This window comes from Myotis yumanensis, unplaced genomic scaffold (genome assembly GCF_028538775.1).
Source record: "Myotis yumanensis isolate MYYU_CA2020_CCGP unplaced genomic scaffold, mMyoYum1.0.hap1 SCAF_15, whole genome shotgun sequence".
In the NCBI taxonomy this organism is placed as follows: Eukaryota; Metazoa; Chordata; class Mammalia; order Chiroptera; family Vespertilionidae; genus Myotis; species Myotis yumanensis.
In genome coordinates this window covers 51,562,720-51,589,152 of record NW_027223766.1, presented here as the reverse complement: position 1 = coordinate 51,589,152, position 26,433 = coordinate 51,562,720, and the positions used below count along the sequence as shown (strand labels likewise).

Genomic DNA, 26,433 nt, shown 5'->3' with positions numbered 1-26,433 from the left:
CCACACCTAGAATATTATCTTCAACATATTGAAAGACAAAGAGAGAAAGTCAGTGAGAGAGAAGCCACTTTTCACGTGCAAGCGATCTACAATAAGATCAAAAGCTGGTTTCTCAAGAGAAACCATGGAGGCCGTAAGACAATGAGATTCTCATTGCCAAGTACCAAATAAAAAGACTGTCAACTAAGAATTCTACATCCAGCAAAACTAGCCTGCAAAAAAAAAAAAAAAAAAATGAAAAAAGTACGATATTTCCAGGTAAACAAAAACTGAGAGACTGCATCGACAGGAGATATGCTCTATAGGAAATACAAAAAGGAGTGCTCCGGGTCAGTGAGAGGTTGTTAGGCAGTATTTTGAATCCAGATAAAAAATTAACATTGGTAGCTACTTAGGTAAATATAAAAGACAGAAGAAATATATTTTCTGTTGTAACTTTCCCCCCCTATTTTATTTAAAAGACAACTGCATGAAGACATCATCAGAAATCTGTGCTGGTGAGCACACCATGGAGGAGGCTATAATTTGTAGGAGAGCAACAACACAAAGGTGCGGGTGAGAATGGACCCGTAGAGAAGAAAAAAATTTGTGTACGTTTGCAATTAAGTTGGTATAAATTTGGAAAAGACTAATATAAGTTAATGTATAAGTTTCAATCTCTAGGACAAAATAAGAAAATAATTTAAAATATTTAAATAAAAGCTAGAAAAATAAATGACAATGAGTTAAAATGGTACCGAAAAAAATATCTATTTGGCACAAAAGGGGGTAGTAAGATACAAAAAAAGATGTTAGAAAACAAGTAGCAAAATGGCAGATGTAAATCCTACCTTATCAGTAACCACAAGAAATATAAATGGACTGAATGCATCAATTTAAAGGCAGAACTTGGCATCTTGTTAAAAAACATAATCCAACCACGTGCTGTCTACAACAGATACACATTAGATTCAAAGGTAAAAATACACTGAAAGAAGAAGGATGGAGAAAGACATGCCATAGAAATACCAATCAAAAGAGAACTACCACAGCCATCCTAATATCAGACAGAATCGATTTCAGGCCGGCTCAGTCACGTATCGGAATCTGTTTCTTTACCTGTAAAATGTAAATCCTGGTACGCATCGCTTTTCTAAATATATTTTTAATGATTCAGAGAGGAAGGGAGAGGGAGAGAGAGAGAAACATTAATGGTGAGAGAGAACCATTGATCGGCTGCCTCCTGCACGCCCCACACTGGGGATCGAGCCGCAACCCGGGCCTGTGCCTGACCGGGAATCGAATCATGACCTCCCGGTTCAAGGGTCCACGCTCCATCACTGAGCACACTGGCTGGGCTACCGGAAGTCTTGATGATGGATCTTAGTTTCCAAAGCAGAGTAAAGCAAAAGGTGCCAGGAAAACTCACTAAAAATAAAAGTTAGGCAGAAAGAACAGCAGATGCAAAACGACAGAGCACACGCATGTGAGGGCCCTGCCCGTCCAGGGGAGCAAACGGCTTGTTGGGGTTCACTGGAGGGCGCACCTGGGAGAGAGAGCCAATGGCCCTGAGAACCCGCAGCCACGCCCGAGTGACCCAGGTAAGGAGTGCGGGTTGGGGTTTGAGCGGCAGGACTCACGCTGTGTTTCAGGAAGAGTCCGGGAACGCGAGTGGGAACCCGGAGGCCGGGCACGCAGCCGCGTCACTGCGCTGGGCCGTTTTGGCAAAACGCGGAGCCAGTGGTTCCCCCGGTGCGGCGCTAGCAGCTCGAGAAGAACGTGCCTTTGCCAAGTGAAGACTTCCCTTTCTGTGCTTATTTAAGGACTCAAAATTATAAACGACTGGAGCCTTCTTAAATCACTAACATGTCCAGTGCTACACTGTTTTAACCCCAGTGATGTCATTCACCCCTTATTCAATGATTCCGTCCGATACCACAACAAGAGCGACTTATGTGAATTTTCAAACTGGTTAGGTCACTGAATTATTGACTCCTTATGTTTACATGGGAGGTTGTAGAAGATTACATTTGCAATTCTCAGAAGGTTTCTCTCATGACGACTGAATTCCTGGGTGGAGTTGACCGGGGGTGCTCCCCCGCCATCAGCAGCGTTATGTGTTCGATGGACAACACTGGGAAAACACCGGGGAGCAGAGAAAAGACTGGACAGGAGGAGAGGAGGAAACGCTGAGTGCGTGGCTGCAAATACAGGCCTACGTTTCTAGGAGGAAAGAGGAGTTCTTGTTGATCGTCTGCTATTTTACTGCGAGGCAGGAGGTGAGGTCATCGGCTGGTAACAATGGGGGCCCTTCACCAGCAAGGGGTTCAGCAGAGAGTTAGGGGGAGAAGGGGAGGGTGGCCAGGCTGGGTCCCAGCCTCTGAACGTCAGGGGTCCTTGAGGACTTGGGGGCCTAAGGACTAGCACCCCCTCTTTTTTCCAATGCTCTTACCTTCCAGTGTTCCCAACTACTGCTTCTTTGTTTTTCTTATTTTTTTAATTTGACATTATGAAATTCCTCTTTAGGTTTTTCTGAGGCTAGATTAGAAAAAATTTTTTAATGTTTTATTGATTTTAGAAAGAGGAAGGAAAAGGAAGAGAGAGATGGAAATATCGATGAGAGAGAATCATCACCAATGGCTGCTTCTTGCCCGCCCCCTACTGGGGACTGAGCTCGCAACCCAGACATGTGCCCTGACCTGGAATTGAACCGCTGGCCTCTCGGTGCCTGGGTCAACACTCAACCACTGAGCCACACCAGCTGCGCTAGAGGAGACATTTTAAAAATCCTGAATGCGTGATGTGTTGCAAGTTAATGTAGAATTGAGTGGAAGTGCAAACCCAGCAGAGAAGGGGAGTTACAGAGTGAGTGCGGCCCATGCGTCTCCCTGCGGAGGCTCGCCAGAACCTGGGATGGCACGCACTCCTCCCGTCGGCGGGCTGAGAGGGTGATGATTGTCTTTACTTGCAATCTTTGTGCAGTTCCTCACATTTCCAGGGCTTCCCCTAGGGACCGTCGCTCTTGAGACCTGGCCCAGGCACACGCCAGCCTCATTTCCGGCCATGGGTCCAGGGCCTCGAATGCAACGATTAGACCCAGGCCACCTGCTGGTCCCTGCAGGTCTGTGCCAGCCCCTCTCTGCGGGGAATTTGTCAAATGGAGCTCAAGTGAGTCTCCTCTTCGGTCACATCTTAGCCCCACAGACCAGTCTCCCGCCACCGCTGAGCACGCAGTGGGCCTGACGCACCCGCCTCTGTCACTGCACAGAAACGAGGGGCACGGCCTCCCCACCCCTGGGGACAGGCCCCGTCCTGCCTCCTCCTCCCCGCAGTCATGCAGCGCCCGGAGCCCAGAAGGACTGGCGGTGAATGTTCACCAGGTTGTTGGACCCAAGGCCTCCAGGGGCAAAGCCTGCCGAGCCCCAGGCCCGGCTGGCGTGGCTCAGGGGTTGAGCGTTGACCTATGAACCAGGAGGTCAGGGTTCAATTCCCGGTCAGGGCACAGGCCCGGGTTACAGGCTCAATCCCCAGTGTGGGGCGTGCAGGAGGCAGCCGATCAATGATTCTCTCTCATCATTGATGCTTCTATCTCTCTCCCTCTCCCTTCCCCTCTCTCTCTAAAATCAGTAAAAACATACTTTTAAAAAAAGAGGCATGCAGCAGTGTCTGATCAATGAATGAGTAAGTGAATGGACGAACAAATTAAGAAACAAGAGGCAGGAAAGAGAGTGAGCGAGAGTTTCTTCGAATGAATGCACATCCAGGGACACGTACAATGAAGGGCAGTGTTTAGTGAGAGTGTCCGTTCCGACGAGCCGACCCCTGAACTCCTCTGCCACACGCCGCCCGCCATTCTCACGCTCCCTGCCCCCAGCAGGAAATTTCCCTTTAAGACGCTGGGTTCTATAGGGTGTCCCAAAATTCATGCAAGAAGTAATTTTGATAGAAAACACAGGTTTATAATTAAAAATTGTAAATTTTTTATTGATTCATAAAGTATACAGTATAGGGTTATGTATGGAATAGCACATCGGGTAAATGGCCTCCACGGCTTTGCTGGCACATACGCAAAGCCGTGGTCTTCATTGTCCCTGCTCCCGGGCCATAATTGGTACTTGGTCATGCTTATCAAATTGACGGGATTGAAATCAAAGGGCAACAGATATTAGAATCTGATTCAATAAACCAAGTAAATTAGGCTTTTATTTTCTGTTGTTGTTGTTAATGCTCACGCAAAATTCAAATCTTGCGTGAATTTTGGGACACCCTGTATTTCTGAACATCAGAGCAACATCATTAAAAATAGTGGACGAACGCGGACAAGAAATAAAAGTAGATGAATATACGCCCCGGGCTCGTTAAGAAAGACTTACTTATTTTTTCATCAAGCTACACCTCTGGGCTGTTATCTGTGATGAAGAAGGTGTCTAAATGCTATTTCACCAACAGGGCGCCCTGGGCACGGGGTCGGCGCCCGGCGTCAGCAAGGGAAGCCTGTTCCACCACCTGCCATTCCCGACCCACAAACCCCGACCCACACACGGCCAGACAGCAGGCAAGTAGGGCTTTGAAAAGAAGAGCTTTTCCCGGATAAAGGAAACAGCATGACATTTAATTCTATTTCTGTCACAGGTAAAATCAAGCGTAGCATTTAAGCTGGGAAAAACCATTTTAAACAGAACTACTTACAAAAGATGGTGATTTTAAAAATAATGTTTCAGCTCTGAGTGAGTCCTTTTAAAAAAGACATTTACCCTACGAAAACCTCACCTTAATGAGGGTGATGTCTGGTCATTTCAAAATGTACGAGGTTTTCATGGATAATGTAGTGTTCACAGCTTACTTAAAGCTGGCTTTATCGCGGCTGCTTTGAGTTTATAAAACGAGCAGATTAGCTTCTTAGGCTTGGAGAAATTCATTTTTTTTCTGGGGTTTTGAGTCATAATGTCCTTGTTGAGTATCACCAATGACCATGCACACATCACGTCCTGTAACCACATTATTTTATAATTAAAGACAAAAATCACATTACTAATCATTCTAAACAGGAATGTTTCCCACCGTCATGTAAATAAAACACCACTTGACAATCAAATCGCATGGGTGTGACAAGTATATTATTTATAACAGACTCACACAACTTCGGAGCCTGATGCCCATGTTCAGACTCCAGCTCAAATTCAGCGAAACAAAACAAAACACAGACAACCCAAATGTATGTGGAAGCTGGCTGGCACGGTTCTTGCCAGGAAGGGTAGTTCTGTTTTATGTGAAGGTCTGTTTCCTTCGACATGCTCATGCCATCAGGCCAGAGAGCCGCCCGAGCCACGCAGGCGTCTGTCTTCGTAGCACGCGATACAGCCTCGCACCTGCCGGACGGCGCCGTCTGCATTCCCACGGCCCACGGGTCCCAGCGTTAACTACGGCGGCTCTTAGATGAAGAAACGCTGACCGAGATCAGCTGAGATCCGACCACGTAGAAGGCGGTTGCCAAAAGCACACTGACGTCAATTATTCATGGACCGCCTTCTCCTCGCGCAGCTCCTGTCTCACACAGATGTGTTTGGACTGGGCTAGGTGCTCAAAAATGCAATTCGGGAAAATAAAAGAACAAAGAAGCGAGCCCAGGCCTCCCAAGGCGAGAGAAGGGAGAAGCGTAAACAGAAAGTTAAAGAAGACAGGACGGAACCAGCAATCCCGCAGAGATGGGGAGAGGGGCACACAGGCCCGCACTGCCCACACCAAGCTGGAGATGACTATGTCGGTCTGTCCGTTCCCCGGGACGGAGGCACTGTTGCGTGCCGACGGTGTGTCAGACACTGTTCTGGACGCTGGGGGTGGCGTACAGCACAGACAAAGCAAACACAGCGTCCTCAAGGGCTGACATCCCAAGTGGGGACGCAGGCGGGCAGAACCAAGCATGGCAGCTATAACCCTGCTAAGCGGCACAGCCAGGGTGGCCAGGAGAGAGAGTGCGGGCGGGCAAATGGAAGGAGCAGAGGGGGCGGGATGTATTTAGGGGGAGGGAGCATCTCAGGCAGAGTGACAGCAAGTCAGATGCCCTGAGGCAGAGTGAGGTGGAGGGAGCCAGGAGGGAGAGGGGGTGGGTGGGACACAGATCACCTGGGGCCTTGAACTGCAGGGGAACAGGCGGCCACGGGAGCCTTTGTGCCGTGGGATTCTGTATCGTCCAGGTTTGCCTTTCCCCCTCCCGGGGCACCTGCTGGGCAGCAGCAGGTGGTGCCAAACATTTCTCCCCCGTGGCTGTGCCAACGTACGCTCCCACTGCGAAGGTGAGGAGGCCTACTGACCCGCACCCGCTCCAGCTAACACCGAGACGGTCTTTTTAATTTGCATTATCCCGGTGCGTGTGAACAGTACTAGGTACCACGCTTTTCATACCTTCATCTGGGGCACAGGGAGCAAGCGTCTGCCCTGACAGACAGAGCTACCCCAGTAAACTGAAGACTCGGCTTCTGAGCCAACAGTAAAAATGCTTATATATCCCCCTTTCTGTGCCAGGCACCGTTTCACACACTGTCCACATGTTGACCTGTCCAATCCTCATAACCATCTCATGCGATCAGCACTAATATGTCCATGGAAATACTAGAAACGGAGGCAAAGAGCAGCGGAGCCACTCACCAGAGGTCACGCAACGAAAGGCACAGCGCGGGTGTGAGAGCCGTCAGCCTAGCTCCTGACTTGGCCGCGAATGCTGTGATGTACCAGTACCGCCTGTCCCACCCACCCGGGGGTCAGCCTGCCTGTGAGGGACTCCCAGCACGCAGCCCCCACGTGGACGGACCTGGGTGGCCAGCGGGCCTGGCGTTCGCATCACCCACCCTGACAACCGCCTCAGCCCTCGGTGTCTCCCAAGGCTCCCCGCCCTGCTCTGTGCCTCACACTGTGCCACCACCGGCAAAGGGAACGGATCGGAGCGGGAGGATGGAGATGAGCGTACCGACGGGCACCCCGGCGAAGCTCCCTGGCTGCCCCGGCCGCCCGAGCCGCTGGTCCGTCTCCCGCCTGGCTTCACCATCGCCTCCTCTGGAAAGTCGGCCCACATGCCATCCAGGGCTCCGTCCTCCCTCTCTGGCCTCCCTCCACATTCTGTTCGCAAGTCAATGGCGGGTGCTGATACCCTGAAGAGTAACTGTGTTTTGTCTCTGCATCAAGAAATCAAACATCGATTCCTTGTTGCATGTGCTGGATGCTGTGGACAAGAAGGCGTGACCGCCGTCATCCATCATGTGAGCATCATGGGGACAGTCAGACAAAAGGCGTGATCACTGCGCTGCAAGGTAAGCACCCTGCTCTGGACGCACACAGAGTCAGACAACAGAGAAGGACCGCCCCGGACACAACGGGGGCCACGGACGGGTTCCAGGCGAGGATGGGGCTGTCTCGCTTCCTCGACGGGACCCACTTGAAGGCAAGGACTGCGTTCTACAACGCTGACCACATGCTCCAGAAAACGGTAAAACTCAGATTCAGGTTCTTGAGAAAAACCCAGTGGCTCTCAGGTTCCCCGGGGGGGTAGCAGGGGGGCATTGCACACCCATCACAGCAGCTCAAGCACAGCCATGGCCACCGGGCTACCTGGGGAGGGACCAGCCCCACCAGGAAGGCGGAGTCTCCCCTTCTTAGGGACACCGAGTGCACAGCCCGCCCTTCCTTCCTAAACCGCTTTTTGGGGTTGTTCTGTTTAAAGTCGGGAGGAAAAAATAAACTCCTCCATATTCACAAATTTAAATCCGAAATGATTTCCTCAAGTCTTGGGTTTCTAAAATAGGTCAATCCTTCACGCATTTAGAGAAGACATCGACGTGTGAAGCTCCTGACAGACATTGCGAGCAAATTGCCTGCGACTCTGATTCTTGCTCCTGGTAAAATGGAGATTAAAAAAAAAAAAATTACAGAACCTTCATCTTTTTGTCAGAAATAAAAAGGTGTCCCTAGGCTTTTCAATTCACATTTAAAAATGCGTTTTCATAAATAACCTTTTCACAATCTGTACTCTGTTTTAATTTGTCACCATGGAAAACAAGGTAATTGAAGCAGTTTAGAGATTAGTTAACTGTCAAAAAAAACGAAGCCAGCAGTCACTGCACTGGGAGGTTCTGCCGTCGCTACAACCTCCTCAGCGCTAAATCCCCAAACTAGTCAGGTAATTAAAACTTCAGGGGAGCTCTCCAAAGAATGGGAGTATCACTTCACAGAATCTTTCCACGGAATCTAGGTTAAAGAATTGCATGTGCCCGGCTGGCATGGCTCAGGGGTTGAGGCCAACCTGTGAACCAAGAGGTCACAGTTCGATTCCTGGTCAGGGCACATGCCCCGTTTGAGGGTTTGATCCCGTGTGGGGCCTGCAGGAGGCAGCCAATCAATGATTCTCTCTCATCATTGATGTTTCTCTCTCCCCTTTCCTCTCTGAAATCAATTATTTATATATATATATTTTAAAAGAACTGCATGTACATTTAAAATACATATACACACTGAAATCAATAATATATATATATTTATATATTATATATATTTAAAAAGAACTGCATTTAAAATACATTTAAAATACATATACACACTTTAACACTCAATTTTCACTCCTTTTCAGATTTAACTGATTTGAAATAATGGGTGAAGCCAGACTAAGTTTGGAACAAAGAAAATTTATCCAATGCGCCACAGAACTTTTTTTTATGGGGATACAGAAAAGATAAAGTTATGGTACAAAACGGCAACAGTCGAGGAATTGAGGGGGCAGCTGAACAAGAGGATTCCCGGTGTCTGCGATGCCATTGCTTCGCGTTATCAGCAGTGCCTGGACCAGGACGGCCATCAGTTTGAAGACAGGCGTTGATAAGAAAATTATTCACACCTGCAGGTTATTTTAAATTGTGATAATAAACTGTGTGTTAGTAACACCGGACTGTGTAATCATGCAAGTGCATATACGCTGTCCATGTGGCTTTCCCTAGCGACCTCCGGATACTCCCCGTCGTCGACATTCCAGAAGAGAGTATTCTTACGCCAGAGGAGAAGACGGTGGCCCCTGTCCTGCATGTCACCGAGCACGGGCCGCGTGTGGCAGCAAGCAGTGCCTTCCTCAGGACAAGCCTCCTCTCTCGCAGCTTCGGGGCCACGTGGAACACAGGGGCAGGTTTCTGCTTCCGCTCCGAACGGCCTCTTCGATGCTTTAACCGGGACTCAGTTAACGGGCGGGAGTTGTCCTCCCAGCCACATCTGCATTAGTCCAACCTGAGAACGGGTGAGGGAGACGAGGGGGAACCGACAGACACCAGTCCCCCGGGAAGGACCCCCACACCTGCCTCTCGGTCACGGTCCTGCTGGTGGAGGAGCTGGCGGCCTGGTTACTATGGCAGGTTTGGTAAGAACAGGGGTGAACAGGAGCCCGGCCAACCGTAAGGCAGACAAGTGAAGAGGCAGAGGCCACGCCCTCCCAGGGGCCCGGCAGGTGGCTGAAGCTGCGGACAGGAGGTCAGCTGTGGAGTATAATCCATGGAGCTTCCTATGTGCACTTGCTGCTGAGTAGAAAGAGGTAAAAGCCACCCACCCACACATCCATCCTTCCAGGTGTCCCTCAAGAAATAAATGAAATGCCATCCATGCCTGTCCTCCCAGAGGCCCCAGTCCAGGGAGCGGGGAGACCGGAATGACCCTGGGAATGCTGGGGGTCAGCTACTCTAAGCTTCAAAGTCGCCAGTGTCGCCATGCAGGGAGGCATCGGTGCAGGGACAGCAGCGTGAGCGGAGGTCTGGAAGCTGTTGGCAGACAGCGGTTCTCAGCATTTCCTTACAATCCTTCGTCTCTGATGTCAGTTGTCACTTCTCCACTCCCATTTCTGGTTTTAGTTATTTGAGTCCCCTCTCTTTTTTCTTGATGAATCTGGTTAAAGGTGTGTCAATCTTGTTTATTTTTTTTAATGTTGATGAGTCTGGTTAAAGGTGTGTCAATCTTGTTTATTTTTTTCAAAGAACCAGCTCTTGGTTTCGGTGTTTGCATGTTTTTTTAGACTCTATTTCCCTTGTTTCTGCTCTGGACTTTATTATTTCCTTCCTTCTACTCACTTTAGGTTTTGTTGATTGTTCTTTTTCAGGTGGCAAGTTAGATTATTTGAGATTCTTCCTGTCTCTGGAGGTCGGCCTCTACTGCTGTGAGTTCCCTCTCAGGACGGCTCTCCTGGGTCCCATAGCGTTTGGGCTGGGCTGGTCTCATTCTCATTTTCAAGGTATGTTTGGATTTCTCCCTTGGTCTCACTGTCACCCCATTCACTGTTTATAACATGTTATTTAGCGCCCATGTCTTCCTGTGTGTTTTCAGTTTCCTTCTTGTGACTGATTTAAAATTTCATGGCATTATGGGCAGAGGAGATGCTTGATATGATTCCAACCTTCTTACGTCTGCTGAGACCTGTTCTGTGTCCTAACGCGGTCTCTCCTAGAAAACGCTCCATGTGCACTTGGAAAGCACGTATATTCTGCTGCTTTGGGGTGAAACGCTCTGAAGGTATCAATTGCATCCATCTGACCTAGTGTGTCACTTAAGGCCACTGTTTCCTCTATTGATTTTCTGTTTGGAAGATCTATCCATTGATGACATGGGGTGTTAAATTCCCCTCCTATGACTGTATCCCTGTCAGTCTCTCCCTTTATGTCCTGTGTTCACTGAAGCGTTATTTACAATAGCCAAGATTTGGAAGCAGCCCAAGTGCCCATCAGCAGATGAGTGGGTAAAAAAATTGTGGTACATTCACACAATGGAATACTAGTCGGCCGTAAAAAAAAAAAAAAAAAAAAGAAGAAAATTTACCCTTTGTGACAACAAGGATGGACCCGGGGAGTATTATGTTAAGTGAAGTAAGCCCATCAAAGAAAGACCAATACCACACGATTTCACTCCTACGTGAACTCTAATGAACAAAACAGACTGAGAAACGAGACAGAAACAGACGCGCGGAGAGAACAGACGGGCAGAGGGGAGCGGGGATGCAGGGCTGGGTGGAAAAGTGCTCACAGACACGGACAGAAGAACGGCCATTCCCAGAGGGAAAGGGAGGTGAGAGGAGGCGGAAGGGCAAAGGGGGCATAAACAGTGATGGGAGGAGCAGGACCTGGGGTGGTGAGCACAACATACAATGTACAGATGATGTGTCACAGAACTGTACGCCTGAACCCTATATAATTGTATTAACCAACGCCACCCCAATAAATCCAATTAAAAGAAAATAAAGAGCAAAACATGAATACCAACTGGGTCCCACACTTCAGCCCTGCCACTGCCTCCCTCTCTCTGACGACAGTCACACCCTCGTCCTTTAATCCTTCCGATTACTGATGTGGAACATCTGTCCGCTACTAATGCTCTTCCTTTACGGTAAACTGGGAAGTGACAGCAAGGATCCGAGGGGTTTGTATTCTCGTAAAAGAATTCCTCTCCCCACCCCTCAGCCAGTTTTCAGGGTTCTATTTCGCTCCTCGCATGCTCAGTAAGTCTATGGACCCGATCAAAGAATTACTGAATGGGGAACGAGAAAAACTGATGTGCCTGAATCTAAAAAATGGTGAGTTTCTGTTTTCTTCCCTGAGAAGGTTGTCGGCTAAGAATCCATATTGGGCAGCAGAGCGTAAGAGGAAGCCCTGCGGCGTGGAGACGGCCCGGCACGCGCAGGCAGTGGCTGTTAAATAACTGGATTACGAAGAGGGGCCCGAGGCGGAGTGTGAGAGGGCGTTACGTGGACATCCTACAGAAGCGTGGCGACATGCGCCTTGAGCCTCGTCTTGAACTCCAGACCCACCACCCAGAGTCATCGTCAGCAGCTCGGACTCAGCTGGTAGGTGAGCGAGGCTCTTTCTCCTCCCTCTTCTGTGCCTCCAGCACCAAGTGCTTGTCCGGCTCTCAGTACGCACGGCTAACACACCAGGGGGACAGCCAGGAAGGGACTCGAGGTGAGAGAGGGTCCCTGGCTGGGGTACGTGCACCCGGTCAACCCCATCGTCAGAGCTGCTGTGATGCTGTCACTTACGTAATCGCCGTAGGTCTCCTGCGTTGGGGGTGGCGGTGGAGGTCTGTACCCGGTTGGGGGGACTCCTCTTGCTCTGGGGGTGAGAAGGCCTCGTCCCCGACTCACAAGCCCTCGGGTGGAAAGGACTCCCCTGGACGCCGACGCCCCTCGTGGGGCCACAACGCCAACGGGCCGGGCGGTGACGCCTCCCCTGCCCCTGCAAGCAAGGGGGACAGGTTAGCAGCGTCTGTCATGTTCTCTGAAGTCCCACCGTCCCACCGACACCTCCGAGGAATCCATGGTCCCGTAAAAGAAAGGAGGAGCCGATATGCGAAGGAGCAAGCAAAGCCAGAGAAGCAGCGGGTCCACCGGAAAGAAGCCGGCTGGGCAGCTGGCCCCTCGCCGGGAAACGGGAGCATCCAAGACGCCCGCGATTTCGCTGAGACCCTAACCCTGCCCTAATCAATACATCAAGTATCTTTTAAAGACACACACAACAGCACTTACTGAGGCAACAAAAGAAGTGAAATGAAATGCTTTGGCACACAGCTAAGAAAATGTGCACAGAAACCATGTTAAAAAAATACAAGACTCTGAGGAGGGAAACCAAAGAGAAACAAACAGTCCAAGCTCATGGTTTTACGAGTCAATAATGTTAAGTTGCCAATTCTTCCCGACTTGATGTATGGACTCAGTGCAATCCCCATCCAAATCCCAGCAAGCTATTTTGTAGCTGGACCAACATACTCTAAAGTATACAAGGAAAGATAAAAACAAAAAAACAGAAGAGACAATACAGTGCTCCAGAAGAAAAATGTTGGAGGACTCATAATGCCTGACTGCAAGACTCACTTAAAAGCTACCGTAACCCAGAGAGTGAGGACTGAAGATAGGACTAGACACACAGATCGATGGGCGAAAGCACAGAGCCCAGAAATCGATCCACAGAAAGAGCCCAGAGTTCACTGACAAAGGAGCAAAGACAGATGAACAATTTTTACCAATGCCAATCACTCCGGACTGCACTGGAAGACACTGTAATTTCTAGCGTGCCTCGTTCATCCTTTTACCTCTGGTACACGTCTAGAAAAGTCTTCAATGTGATCAGAAGAAAAACGCAGTTTCCACTTGCAGTGCATCTAACCCACTGGTGGTATTTCAGTTGATCCGTGTATATTCCAGCCAAGGAAGGCACCTGCTTCCTTATCCAACACCCCTCCACGGCCATCCAAGGTACTATAAGGGCCACGAAACAGTCGCTATGTCTTTTGAATATATAAACGCATGTCTTCTATCAAGTTGAAAGACATGCATTTACATATTCGAGAAGTTCACAATTCCTCCCCATCATCATGGACACTGTTAGATTGTGGGCCTATGGGGTGTTCGGAGTCACACCGAGGTTCCTGCTACAGAATTTCAGATAGGTCGTGTGAGAGGTGTAGCTCCAGACACTTATCTGTCAAAGATGATCTGAAGATTCATTTTCAAGGGAACGTTAATGGGAATGGAGTCAAGCAGCAGTGAGAGTACGGCTTTAAATGATACCTTGGGGAGAGGAAGGCGTGATGCCGAGTGACACGCTAACACACAAGCCCTGTGATATGGCGAAGTACTCACTGAACGCTAAGACGAGGCTCAGGGCTGAGCTGCACTTCGGGGCTGGGAACAGAAAAAGGCCTGTTGGCTGAGACTACAATGATAATCTGTGGGCATTTTTTTTTTAACTTGAAAAGTTTGTTCAAATTGATAGAATCAGGGTGCGGCGCTGTTCTCAACGAGGACATGGAAGAGCAGAAAGGCAACACAACTGAGTAGAAGGCTTCTTAAGCAGATGGATGGACGGATGTGGTTGTAATGGTTCCTTCTGTTTATAGTTTTTTCAGCAGAGTGACCAGGGTTTCTGGCTTTGAACCTCAAATATAAAAATAACCCAGAGAGGTTTCTGTAGGGAACAGGGCTTTAAAGGGCCGACGACAGTAAGTATGGATTAATCAGAAATGACTTATTTAGCTTGTCAATTAGTAGCAGGTTTAAGATGCGATGAAAAGGCACATGCTCTGGGTTCCAACATGCCCAGATCTACTCTGTCACGTCACTGCTTCGCCTTGGTTTTCCCATCTGTAAAGTGGGTTTCATAACATGAGCTCTCGCAGGACGGATGCGAGGTTCACCCACAGGACACATAAAGTGCCGAGAGCAGGGGCCGGTGAGCGGTGATGACCACGCAGACTCCTCCATGGCTCTGTCCTGATGCCTCCATCTGCTGCTTCCTGGAGGAGGAGGAGGGAGCTGCGTGAAGGTACCACTCCACCCAGTCCTCACGTCACAGACGTAGCAACAGTGCACCGATACACGTTGTGTACATTTAGCAACAGTAACAGTGTGGCAGAGTGAGAGTGAACCTACTGCACTGTTTGGCTTTTATTCCTAAATTTTATGAGCAGCAGGAAAATAGGGTAAAGCCATAGATTTGGCGGCAGCAGCCGGGACGCGCAGGCAGCGCCAGCATGTTAACCAGTGACCATGGGAAACGCAGGTGCGGCCTGGGCCGCAGGAAGGGGAGGCCCCCAGGTGTCTGCGGGATCGGGCCTCAGGGCCTTCGCCTGAAATCTGTGTCCCAGTGAGATCCACGTGCCCAGGGATCCATGTGAGGCCCGCGCCTGGTGCAGGAATGGCCTGTGGGGTCATTCACTTCCCCTGGGAACCCCTCATGCATTTGACAACTTTTCCTCCTCCCTGGGAGCGGGTTTCCGAGAGGACAGCTTCATCATTCGGTGACTCCCTTCCTGCCTGAGGCTGGCGGGAAGGAGGGCTAGACACGGAAAAGACGGGCGTAGCCGTAGCTCCCGCCCCTCAGCAGGCAACACTGTCAGGCTGATGGAGACCGAGACTTCCCAACAGGTGCCCTGGCCCTCGCCGGTGGGGCTCAGGGAATGAGCGTCGGCCTGTAGACTGAAGGGTCCCGGGTTCGATTCCAGCCAAGGGCACACGCCTGGGTTGTGAGCTCGATCCCTAGTGGGGGACGTGTAGGCTGGCAGCTCCCCCGCCACCCCGGCCCCGAGCACCTGTGGAGATCAGTGGGGCTCCAGGGCAGGCCCCTCGGGGGTTCCCGTGCATCCGCATCCCCGGAACCTCGTCTCCAGGCAGAGACTCCCTCAGCAGACCGGGGAGCTGGGGGAGTTTGGGGGGGCTCTTTCCAACCACCTCTCACGTGCTGCTGCTGCTGCTGCGGCTGCTGGTTTGGACCCGGAGGTTCCTGACTGTTGTGAAACCTGCTGGTTCTCCCACGTCTTTATTGTGATCTGTCCAATCTTCTATGTAATTTTTTAAAAATGACTGAGCCACACTGTGCAGAGTATGAAAGAGAGCCAAGGAGCCCTGGCTGGTGTGGCTCAGTGGATAGAGCCTCGGCCTGCGGACTGAAGGGTCCGGGTTCGATTCCGGTCCAGGGCACATGCCGGGTTGCAGGCTCGACCCTCAGTGTGGGCCATGCAGGAGTCAGCCAGTGATTCTCTCTCATCATTGATGCTTCTATCTCTCCCTCTCCCTTCCTCTCACAAATCAATAAAAATATATTTTTAAAAAAGAGAGAGCAAGCGAGCGATCCAAGGCAATTTGCTCTGTCTCCAACAAGTTACACAGGGTGATTAGCAACACTGTGGGCAACAGAAGACAGTGTGTGAGGAAGCCAAGCTCTTCGACAGCATGGGAAGCGGTCCACCCTCTCTTTTCCTCCGGCGTGGTACCTGCCCCAAACAGAGCTGGCTCCTCACTCTGAGGCCTGTCACTGCCTTCTAATTCGGGCGGTTGGCACCTTTTCCCTTTTCTTTATTCAAAAAGGAAAAATCTTTATCGCTTCCGATGAGGACTCCGGGACTCCTGGCACGCGTCTTCTCCCTCTCATAGCAGCGACATCGATGATAAGGGAGCCGAGGGAGGCGTGGGGTTCGTTTAAGGTCCGATAGTGAGGGGCTGACCCAGCATCGGCGTGGAAAATTCAACTGTGAGTGTGGGGTCCTTTCGAGTGATCGGAAAAGGAATCAGTCCGGTTTGGACTGGGACCCATCCCACATTTAAAAAATGAATCTAGTTTCATCTTAAAAGATCTTTAAGACGGTGAATTCCAACTGGAAGGACGGGAGACGCGATGACAGGACACAGTGACCCGGGGGAGAGCGGCCTGACCATGAGTGACGGACACATTAGGGCGGCTGCAGGCACCGTATTCTGAAGACGGAAAGAGCCAGCAGCGAGTGACAGCCTACCTGCCTGTCGTCGGGGTCGGGACGCCTCTGGTGCGCGAGGCGGACTTCCCTCGGGCGGTGGGGGCGTCCGCGCTTTCCGAGCCGCCGTTCAGGTATGTCAGCTCCTGCAGCTGCGCCTGGCGGATCTCGTCGTTGTAGTCCTGGGGAGACAGGCAGCGTCACCGCCACAAAGACACCGCAGTGGTCAGAACACGGAGCAAACGGGCTTTAAAAGATGTTTTTATTGATGTCAGAGAGGAGGGGAGAGGGAGAGGGACAGAAACATCAGTGATGAGACAGAGTCATGGACCGGCTGCCTCCTGCACGCCCCACACTGGGGATCCAGCCTGCAACCTGGGCCTGTGCCCTGACCAGGAATCGAATTGTGTGACTTCCTGTTCATAGGTGGAAGCTCAACCACTGAGCCACACTGGCCGGGTAGCTCACAATTTTTTTTAACAGAGGAAAGGGTTAGGAAAATACTTGACCTCACAAAACAAGCTTTGAGTTTGTTAAAATGAAAATGTATCAGTAAGTTTTAAAAAGTGAAAAAACACAGCATTGCTCCCCAAGGTGAAATGTCCTACCATCAGCCATAACTCCTCCCCCTCAGGCATGAATTCCAGGCGAAACATTCATAATGAAGTTAAAATCGCACGTGACAGATACATGGGCAAGGCCACTCACGGCTCAATTCCACCGGCCGCCGCCGAGCACCGGTGCGGCGCGGAGCAGCAGACGCTGGCGGAGCCGGCCGGGCCCTGCACGCTCTTCCCTACATTTCCACGTGGATGTTGCACCCGGAGCAAAAATGCAACGTTTCCAAAACTCAGCACATCATCTTGTACTGGGAAACCTGCCCTTCCGTGTCCTCTATTCCTGTCCCCACGGCCACCTGAGGGGCTCTGGGAGTCACCCCTGACTCCTCCTCTTTCCTAACTCCCCGGCTCCATCAACCACCGGCAAGAACCATGTGTAACCAGCAGAGAAAAGTGTGACTTAGTTCACAGTGAAAGGGACGTTCAGATGTGCGTTGCCGGACAGGAGCGGCACCTCACTCAGCTGGAGGAGGAAGAGGGTTTCTGCAGGCATCACCCAAGGGTGAGTGTGAACTAGTTGCCGGAGCGGGGACACCACCGTGTTCCCGACAGGGGGTGGGGGGAGCGTGTTTTAAGACCAACGGACGGGCGTGTTGAGCTCATTGCGAGCGGCCGGGGAGCTGAGGAGCAGGGACCGGGTCAGTGTGCATACGGACGCTTTCTCTGACGTGTCTGCGGCCCTGGGACCCCAGGAGACTCACTGGGACGCAGCAGTAGCGCGACCTCTCACAGCCCACCTATAAATACGTTTCCTGCCAGGTGACTGAAAGCGCGTGAGGATCAGTAAGTTATTTGTAAAGCACACCCTAAATAAAACGTGCCGCACGAACGCTGAACGCTTTCCCCGCTGCAAGTGTGAGGCGGCGTGAATCGTTCAGGTTAAAAATAGATCCCGGGAAGAAGCGGACGGGGGCCCTGTTCCCACACACGGAGGGCACAGGGGTCTGTGTCCGCGAGCCATGCACTCCCCGGGCGATTCCAGGGTCACAGAAGGGCAAGGACTCGAGTCCCCCCACTGGGGCCAGGGACTGTGCCCCTCCACTTCCTCACTCGCGTGACCTCGGCAGCGTGATTTAATCTCTGAAGATCTGCGGTCCCACAAGGAAAGGAGGGATGATGACCAGTCATTCGTGGGGACAGGGCGAGGTCTCCTGGCCATGACGCAGGCGAGGCTCCGGGGTAGACAAAGGGCCGTGCAAGCACCAATGGCTGCTACGTCACCAAGCACCTGAGTAAGAGAACGCCCGGCCGGCGTGGCTCAGTGGTCGAGCATCAACCTATGAACCAGGAGGTCCCGGTTCGACTCCCGGTCAGGGCACGTGCCGCATTGCCTCCTGGGTCCCCGGTGTGGGGCGTGCAGGAGGCAGCCCATCTGGTCGATGACTCTCTCTCATCATGGAAGTTTCCCTCTCTCCCTCTCCCTTCCTCCCCGAAATCAATAACAATATCTATTTAAAAAGAAAAACAAAAGCCGTGAAGGGAGAAGTTGAGCTGCACTGACGGGGATGAGGAACTTCTTGATCTCCTCCAGGGCGTGGCCCATGCGGGCGTAGGCCTCGGCGGGCGGGGCGAACACCTCGATGAGGACGTGCAGGTCGTCATGGAGGTGGAAGTACTTGGCCTCCCCGCTTTTCCTCAGCTCTTCCTCCTGCGGAAACACAAGGCTGGTGGGAGGATGTGTCGTTGGGAGGAGAGAGGGAGACGAGGAAATCTACCCAGAGCTCTTCGCACGTGGCTGTCCCAGAGGATCCGTCAAGAGCCAACGCCACCTGAGGAAGAGAGTTAAAGTATAAACAGGTCCTGCCGTTCCGACCCCAGGCTTTCAGGAAAACGCCCAGGCTTCCAGCTGGCACTCGGTCTCAGCTCCTGTCTGGGGCCTGGGAGCCCCCGCTCCTGCCCTCTGCCCCCCGCTGGGCTCCCCGCCTCCTCGGGTCCCTCCAGGCTCCGCACAGACTGCCTTCGTGGTTCTCGCTCCTGCTACGCGGCCCAGCTCGCTCCTGCACTGGTCAGGCTGTGTGCCCGCGGTGCCGTGATCAAGTCCTGACCAACCTCCAAAATGCCTACGCGCCTTTCTGTCCCTCAGCCCTTGCCTAACCCCTCTCGCTGCAGCGATCGCAGGGAGCGCAAACCCCACGGTCCCTCTTGGTGCTGCAACCTTCTTACTCAGAAAAGGGCTCGGCACAGAGCAGATGCTCAACAGATACTCACTGAAAAAGTGACTACTTATCTATTCATGTCTATGGCCACTGGCTGATGCAGGCGTCATTCAAAAAGCGTTTCCACATGCCAGGCACTATACCCTCCCTGAGGACACAGCGGTGAACAAGACAAATGGTGAGCTTTGTTAGATGATTGTACGTAATCGTGATACACATCTTCTAATTTATTGGTGGTTGTTTACACAATGAAATTTAGGGGGGAAATTAGGAGGAAAAATCCAGATAATTAAGGGACCAGTGATTTTGCTACATCATCTTTATCTTTTTTTTCTTAAGATTTTTTTAAATTGATTTTAGAAAGGACGAAGGGAGAGGGAGAGAGAGAGAGAAACATCGATGTGAGAGTAACACATCACTGGCTGCCTCCTGCATGGCCCCCACTACCGGGGATCAAGCCCACAACCTGGGCCGGGATTCAAACAGGCAACCTCTCCTGCCTCCAGGACAGATGAGTCTGGGAAACAAAGCATCAATCAGGACAGGAATGTTAGTGAGTCCTTACGTGAAGGAAAGGTTAGTGACCTGGCCGTGAAGGAAAATTATTTCACACACCTACTGAGAATTCACCTAAACAGGCCGGGGCCGGGGGCTCTCTACTGTTACACGGCGTCCCATGGGCGTCTGAGGCATCGCCATGCTTTCATCAAGTCAGAGAATGACCCTCCCTGAGCAAGCAGGCCGTACACTCGGATGCGCTGAGTCGCAGTTTCCTTACATTTAAAAACAAAACTTTATCTCCCATCACGTGTCCGAGGATGACATGGAGGAACGCCTGGTGTCTGAGCCGCAGTAACTGCTCAGTAAACTAACGGTGGCGATTTTCATATGAAAGCTGTTATTTAGACGGACTCGCGGGCGAGGCGGCTGGACTCTGTCTAAGTGACTTTCCTGTCTGACAAACCATTGTTCAACCCTTCACGGTAAGTGCTCACTAAACACAGACCTGGTTCTGAGTAACATCAGCCTTTAAGCGATGACAGAGCGACACAGCGACGGGGGAGAACAACGTGCGTGGTAGCACCTGTGCAGTGGGAACGTTTTTTTCAAAACTTGTACATTTCAGAAAGTGATTAGTGAAAATCACAGTAGTTGTGGCTTACTGAAAAGGAAGCACGCCGCCTGTCAGAATGACTACCACCCATAAATCAACCAGCAACAAGAGCCGGTGAGGATGTGGAGAAAAGGAACTCCGTGCACCGCTGGCGGGATGCCGACTGGTGCGGCCACTGCGGGAGGCCGTATGGAGTTTCCTCAGAAGTTAAGGATGGAACTGGCTCTTGACCCAGCGATTCTGGGGATTTATCCAAAGAGAACCGAAACAATAATTCAAAAGAATATATGCGCCCCTATGTTCATGGCAATGTTATTTACAATATCCAAAATTTGGAAGTGCCCGTCAGCAGATGAGTGGCTAGAAGAGCTGTGGTACATTCACACAATGGAATACTACTAGGCCATAAAAAAGGAGGAAATCTTACCTTTTGCAACAGCATGGATGGGCCTGCAGAGGGTTGTGCGAAGGGAAATAAGCCAGTCAGAGAAAGACAAGGACCACATGGTCTCACTTACATGTGGAAGCTGATGAACAAAATAAACTGACCAACAAAACAGAAACAGACTCACGGACACAGAGAGCAGACATACTGCTGTCACAGGGGAGGGGGACAGGGCCAGGTGGAAAAGGTGAAGGGATAAGCAAAACAAAAAGGAAAAGACAAAAACACTCACAGACAGACAACAGTGTGGCGATTACCGGAGGGAAAGGGGGCGGAGGAAAGGGTCCAGGTAAATGTGATGGAAGGAGACTTGACTTGGGGTGGTGCACACACAACACAATACGCAGATGACGGGTTGTAGAACTGGACCCCTGAAACCTAAACAATTTTATTGACCAACGTCACTCCAATAAATTCAATGAAAGAAGTAAATCAATCCTGAAATTCTAAAAATAAAAAAGGAGGCAGTTAACATGAATACATCCAAGTAGAATAACTATGTGCAGGCAATTATTAAAACGTTTTAAACCAATAGTATTAACTTGACAAAATACATAGGGTACCGAAGGAAGGGCAAATAGGCAAATAAAAATATCTGCTTTATAAAGTCAATGATACGGAGCACAGGCCACGGACAAGACCCCGAGGAGCGTGTCCGAAGTGCACACAGCGATGGTGAGAGGACAGCCAACTCCTTGCTCTCCGTGACAATGTCAGTATCCCCGTGCTTTCTGCAAGGTGACATACCGCGTCTAGAATCAAAACCATAGGGGCCGGCCAGCGGGGCTCAGTGGCTGAGCCTCAACCTATGAACCAGGAGGTCACAGTTCGATTCCCTGTCAGGGCTCATGCCAAGGTTGTAGGCTCGATGCCCAATGTGAGGCATGCAGGAGGCAGCCAATCAATGACTCTCTCTTATCAATAATGCATCTATCTCCCCCTCCCTCTGAAATTAATAAAAATACATTTTAATAAAACATAGGTACTACAATATTATTTTATAAGTGAATATAAAGGTCACAAATGCAAGTTTAAGACACTGAATTGGCCAGTGTAACTCAATTTTCCAAACAGTCTCATAAACTTCACCTTCTATAACATTTTCCTATAACTCCATTTGAGATTCCAGTTAGCTTTTATATAAAACTAGAGGCCCGGTGCATGGATTCATACACCGGTGGGGTCCCTCGGCATGGCCTGCAGGGATTGGGCCGAAATCAGCAGTCCAATGCCACCTGCGGCTCCTGCCTGCTGCTCCTGCTCATCTCGGTCCCCGCTGCGCCGGCCGCCGCTCATAGGCTCACTGCCGCTCCACTGCGGTCTCCAGGCTGTGGCAGCCAGCCGTGAGCCCTGCGTCTGGTGCCCATCCATCAGCTGAGCGGTGCTCCCACTGTGGGAGCGCACTGACCACCAGGGGGCAGCTCCTGCATTGAGCGTCTCTCCCCTGGTGGTCAGTGTGCGTCTTAGCGACCGGTCGTTCGGTTGTTCAGTCATTCGGTGGTTCAATCGCTTAGGCTTTTATATATATAGACGAATGAATACAGTGGATGATCTGAAGGTGCATTACACACTGGCTAAGAACGCAGCCACGTGTCTACAATGAGTCTTACCTTTGCCTTGTCTCTCATGGAGCCTTTGCCAAGAATGGACATTTTGGTCAAGGTCTCTTCTTGTAAACGCTTCAGAGAATTGCCACGTGGACCCAGAAGCTTCCCCACAAAGTTGAACTAGAAAAAACACAGAAACCAAACTTGTAACACCCGTATCTGAAGGTAACTTGTCACTCCCGAATACTAGGAAACACGGTGGCATGCTCCACATCATTGGCGAATGACAAACAGGTCAGTTCCCGCTACAGGAATCGCGCTGGTTCCACACACCACAGGTAACAGGGCTAACCACGGTAAAATAAAACCACAATTGATATGTTTCTCCATTCCAGTCATGCCCAATGGCTGTATTTCACAACCTGTAAATGCAGTTAATTTCCTTGACAACAGGCACACACATTCAACACCCACCATGGACAGCGCCAGGGTTAGGACACAGGTGAGGGAAAATGCCGCTACACGTCCATCCTGCAATGTCCCTCGACTGGTCATAGCGTCTGGGTTCTGCGACCTGGTCAGCACTCAGCCTTGGCCAGTCAACCAATGGAGGCTGACTTCAACATCCGGCGGCTGACAGGAGCTTCACCACAAAGCCCCCGATCTCTTCGACAACTAGCTATGGGGATGTGGACCACTTACACAGGCTGGACGCTTAGGGCTGTTTGTTAACAAGCAGAGAAGTGAGTTACTGAAGGACCTGGACGCTGAGGCGAGGCTACCTGGGTTTTAAAACCCGGCTTTACCATTTGGCAGCTGAGGAACCCTGGGCCAGTTACCCAACCTCTGCACACCCGGGCTTCCTCAGCTGTTCAACGGGACTGTCCTGGGGACTCAACTGGTCCATATAAATAGACTGGAGGCCCGATGCACAAAATTCATGCAAGGGGCTCGGCCCCCGCGGCCACAGCAGCTGCCTCTGCCTCGGCCCCTGCTGCCGCGGCTTTGTCCAGAAGGTTCTCTGGAAGGTTGTCCGGAAGGTAGTTCGGTCTAATTAGCATATGACGCTTTAATTATTATAGATTATTTAGAATGCTTGATGCAAAATAGACAATAAGTATGTCTTGAGTGAAAGAATTATCATCTGATATGTCACACAATGTTTGAAGCCTCGCTGTAATGAAGGTAAACCATGAATACTTCTCACTCCCAAACAGAAAGGCAGCCTGTTTACTACCCAGAGAGCACCTGTCCTCTCAGGCACGCTCGTTGGTAACAAACTCATGCCTTCCCTGCTCTGAAGTCGGCCACCATACAGGGGCCGTGCCACGGCCGCACCGCTGCTGTTTTTAAGAGAAAATTGTTCCTTCGTTTGCCTTGCTATGATAATTGAAGTCATTTTCCTGAAATACCCACTTTAAGGAAAATCAAAGTACTTTTTCCTTGCCCACTTTTCATTTTATTGGTCTTCAACAAGACTCAAGTATCTATTTTTAACCTTTTCTTGCAACTTTTTCATTTTTTAAATTTATGTAAATCACGGTTTTAAAGTATATCAGTAATAGAGAGTTGAACATATCAGACAAAACTACAAGGTTGGGGGGACCAGTCTCTCGAACCGCCCACCCCTACCTGCTCCTCGTGCCCGATTCTCTCCGCTTTTATCTTTTTGGAATTTGTATTATTTGGATTCCGGAGCCCTGGGTTGGATTTCTAAGTTTCCTCTTTTTCCCCCTCTTTCGTCTTCTCACTCTTTAGTTTTCGGAAGATTTAATCACACTAAGCTGGCGCATCTATTGATTCTTTCATTTCCACAATCAGAGGTTACACTACTGACAGCATTTTCGTCCTGTGTTCTCTTTCTGTTCGTTTAGAAATGTTTATGGAGGTTCCTGTCTTTCTGAGAATCTGAATGGCCACGGCCCTCACCCATCCGAGTGTGTGAACTGGCCTTGTTCTCAGCATGGACAGCCCTCAGCAGAGCGGCTCTCCTCTGCCCCGTCCTCAGCACGCAGCCCGCGGCTCGGGAATGCTGCCTGAAGCTTCCTCTCATGGCAACTGACAATCCGCTGTGCCTGGCAGCCCCAGTTTCCATCACAACCTACTCCAGCCCGGCCGGCGTGGCTTGGTGGTTGAGCATCGACCTATGAACCAGGAGGTCATGGTTTGATTCCCGGTCAGGACACATTCCGGGGTTATGGGCTCCATCCCCAGTGTGGGGTGTGCAGGAGGCAGCCAATCAATGATTCTCTCAACACTGATGTTTCTATCTCTCCCTCTTCCTCTCTCTGAAATCAATAATAATAATAATAATAATGCTTTACAAAGCCTACTCCAATTTTGGTATCAACACTTCTTTTCTCCCGGGCCAGGCATCGGCTTGAAGAGGAATGAATAAAAATCACCCACCAGCCTGGCTGGTGTTGCTCAATGGTTGAGCACTGACCTATGAACCAGGTGGTCATGGTTCGATTCCCGGTCTCCTAAGAGGAGGTATCACCTTGGTGGCCAGGATTCCAAGAACCCATCAGTTAGCACAGATACCCCTTGACTTATGTACGGAGCAGCGCCCCCATTTTCAGGTGGCGCCTCCCTCTGGCCCTTAGTGGCATCTCTCTCGGTCTCCTCTGGGGCGGCCTCTTCGGGAAGCCTCGCACCTGGTGCTGGGTTAAGATGGGCAGACGCCGGGCCATCAGCAGGAAGAGCCTCCGGAAACCTCACTTCTTCTCAGACAACCTCCCCCAAGTCTTCTGTTCCACCCGATAAGCCCCTTCACAGGAACTGCGTCTCCAGCCCTGAGTCTCCCCGAGGTCTTCCCACACTGGCGAGCAGTGTCTGGTGGCTGCTCTTACCCCACCAGCTCAAGGCTCTGGGGCTGTCTCCCTCCGCATCACCATCGTCGCCCACCTACTTCGCAGCCACCGGAATGTTCCTGGCGGCCTTTGCCTATTGTTGTTGTCTCACACGCACCTTATCTTCACGGATTTGTGCCTTTTTAATCCATTTAGAGCCATGTGAGCGGGTTTCGAAGATGGTGTAAAATTACATTGAGGCGGTCAAACAGCCATATTCACATTTCTTTAACAGTCACATATCCCCGGTTAAGAGCTGGGAGTCCTTGAAAGTCAGCCGGCCCAAGCATCTCATTTCACTCTGAGGAGACCGAAGTCCACGGAGTGCTATGAGTTTTCAAGGTCACTTGATGAAGCATAAAAACACAGGGATCCACATAAGAAGGAGAAGCCCTGGCTATGGTTCTATGTACCTGTAGGAGTTTCTCTCTCCATTTAGCTTCTGTGAGCATTTTGTTCACAGAAAGTACATGAAGGAGCGCTCTGACAATCAGAAGGCCTGCTATTCACATCTTTGCTAGCCCACGGATTGTGTATTAGTTCCATCTCCTCATCAGGTTAACCTGCGAGAGGCTCTCTCCTCCTCCTCCACCACACAGGGTTCACCTACTGCAAGTGCCCGTCGTGTGAATTAAACACAAAAGTGAATGAAAATCACCCACCTGCCCGGCGGATGTGGCTCAGTGGTTGAGCATCAACCTATGAACCAGGAGGTCACAGTTTGATTCCCAGTCAGGGCACAGGCCCGTGTTGCGGGCTCAATTCCCAGTGTGGGGCGTGCAGGAGGCAGCCGATCAATGATTCTCTCTCATCATTGATGTTTCTGTCTCTCTCTCTCCCTCTCCCTTCCTCTCTGAAATCAATAAAAATATATTAAAAACAAACAAACAAACAAAGATCAAGTGCGGAGCACTGGGACAACGTGAATTTCACCGGAGCCCTGAGCCCTGAGCGACAGTGATGTTGACGAAGTCCTCAGACCTGGCAATGGCTTCCTCCGAAGATCTACTCTCCTCAGGTGAGGCCCATGATGACCCCGTTTACCCACAAGGCCAGGCACAGGCCTCCAAATTCCCCTGCTCTGCTCCCTAGAAGCCGGGCGGGCCTGGCGGTTCCCACAGACCGTCAGAAAGTGCTCCCTCACCTGCCTTGATCACACACCAGTCAAGGATTCTCTTCAGGCAGGGCTGTTGTTTTATGTGGTAACTGGGTTTGCAATCAGACATTAAGAACTTACTACATTTTTAAAAGATTTTAAAAAACTGATCTTCAGAGAGAGAAGAAGGGAGAAGGAGAGAGAGAGAGAGAGAAACATCCACATGAGAGCGAAATGTTGATCGGCTGCCTCCTGCATGTCCCCTACCGGACCCCAGCTGGATCAGCTGGACCCCAGCAGCAAGCTAACCTACTGGTCAAAGCATCTGCCCCCTGGTGGTCAGTGCGCATCATAGCGACTGGTCGAACGGTCA

The 26,433-nt window shown here is 50.7% G+C and overlaps 1 protein-coding gene across 5 annotated transcripts in view; it reads right to left on the bottom strand.

Annotated features, from left to right (window-relative positions):
* The window catches only part of KHDRBS3 (KH RNA binding domain containing, signal transduction associated 3), an 88,474-nt gene that overhangs the window by 17,752 nt on the left and 44,289 nt on the right, over nucleotides 1–26,433 (bottom strand). For 3 of the 5 annotated variants that reach the window (XR_011468254.1, XM_070392387.1, XM_070392385.1), the window contains exons 3-6: nucleotides 22,176–22,292; nucleotides 18,352–18,498; nucleotides 16,273–16,412; nucleotides 12,026–12,221 (exon numbers count right to left, since the gene is read on the bottom strand). Coding sequence is in view for 4 of the 5 variants with exons in the window: in XM_070392387.1 (XP_070248488.1) it covers nucleotides 12,026–12,221; nucleotides 16,273–16,412; nucleotides 18,352–18,498; nucleotides 22,176–22,292 (600 nt within the window). In the remaining variant the exon portion in view is untranslated. The remainder of the gene's footprint in view (nucleotides 1–12,025; nucleotides 12,222–16,272; nucleotides 16,413–18,351; nucleotides 18,499–22,175; nucleotides 22,293–26,433) is intronic. The other 2 variants (XM_070392389.1, XM_070392388.1) reach the window with 1 other exon arrangement.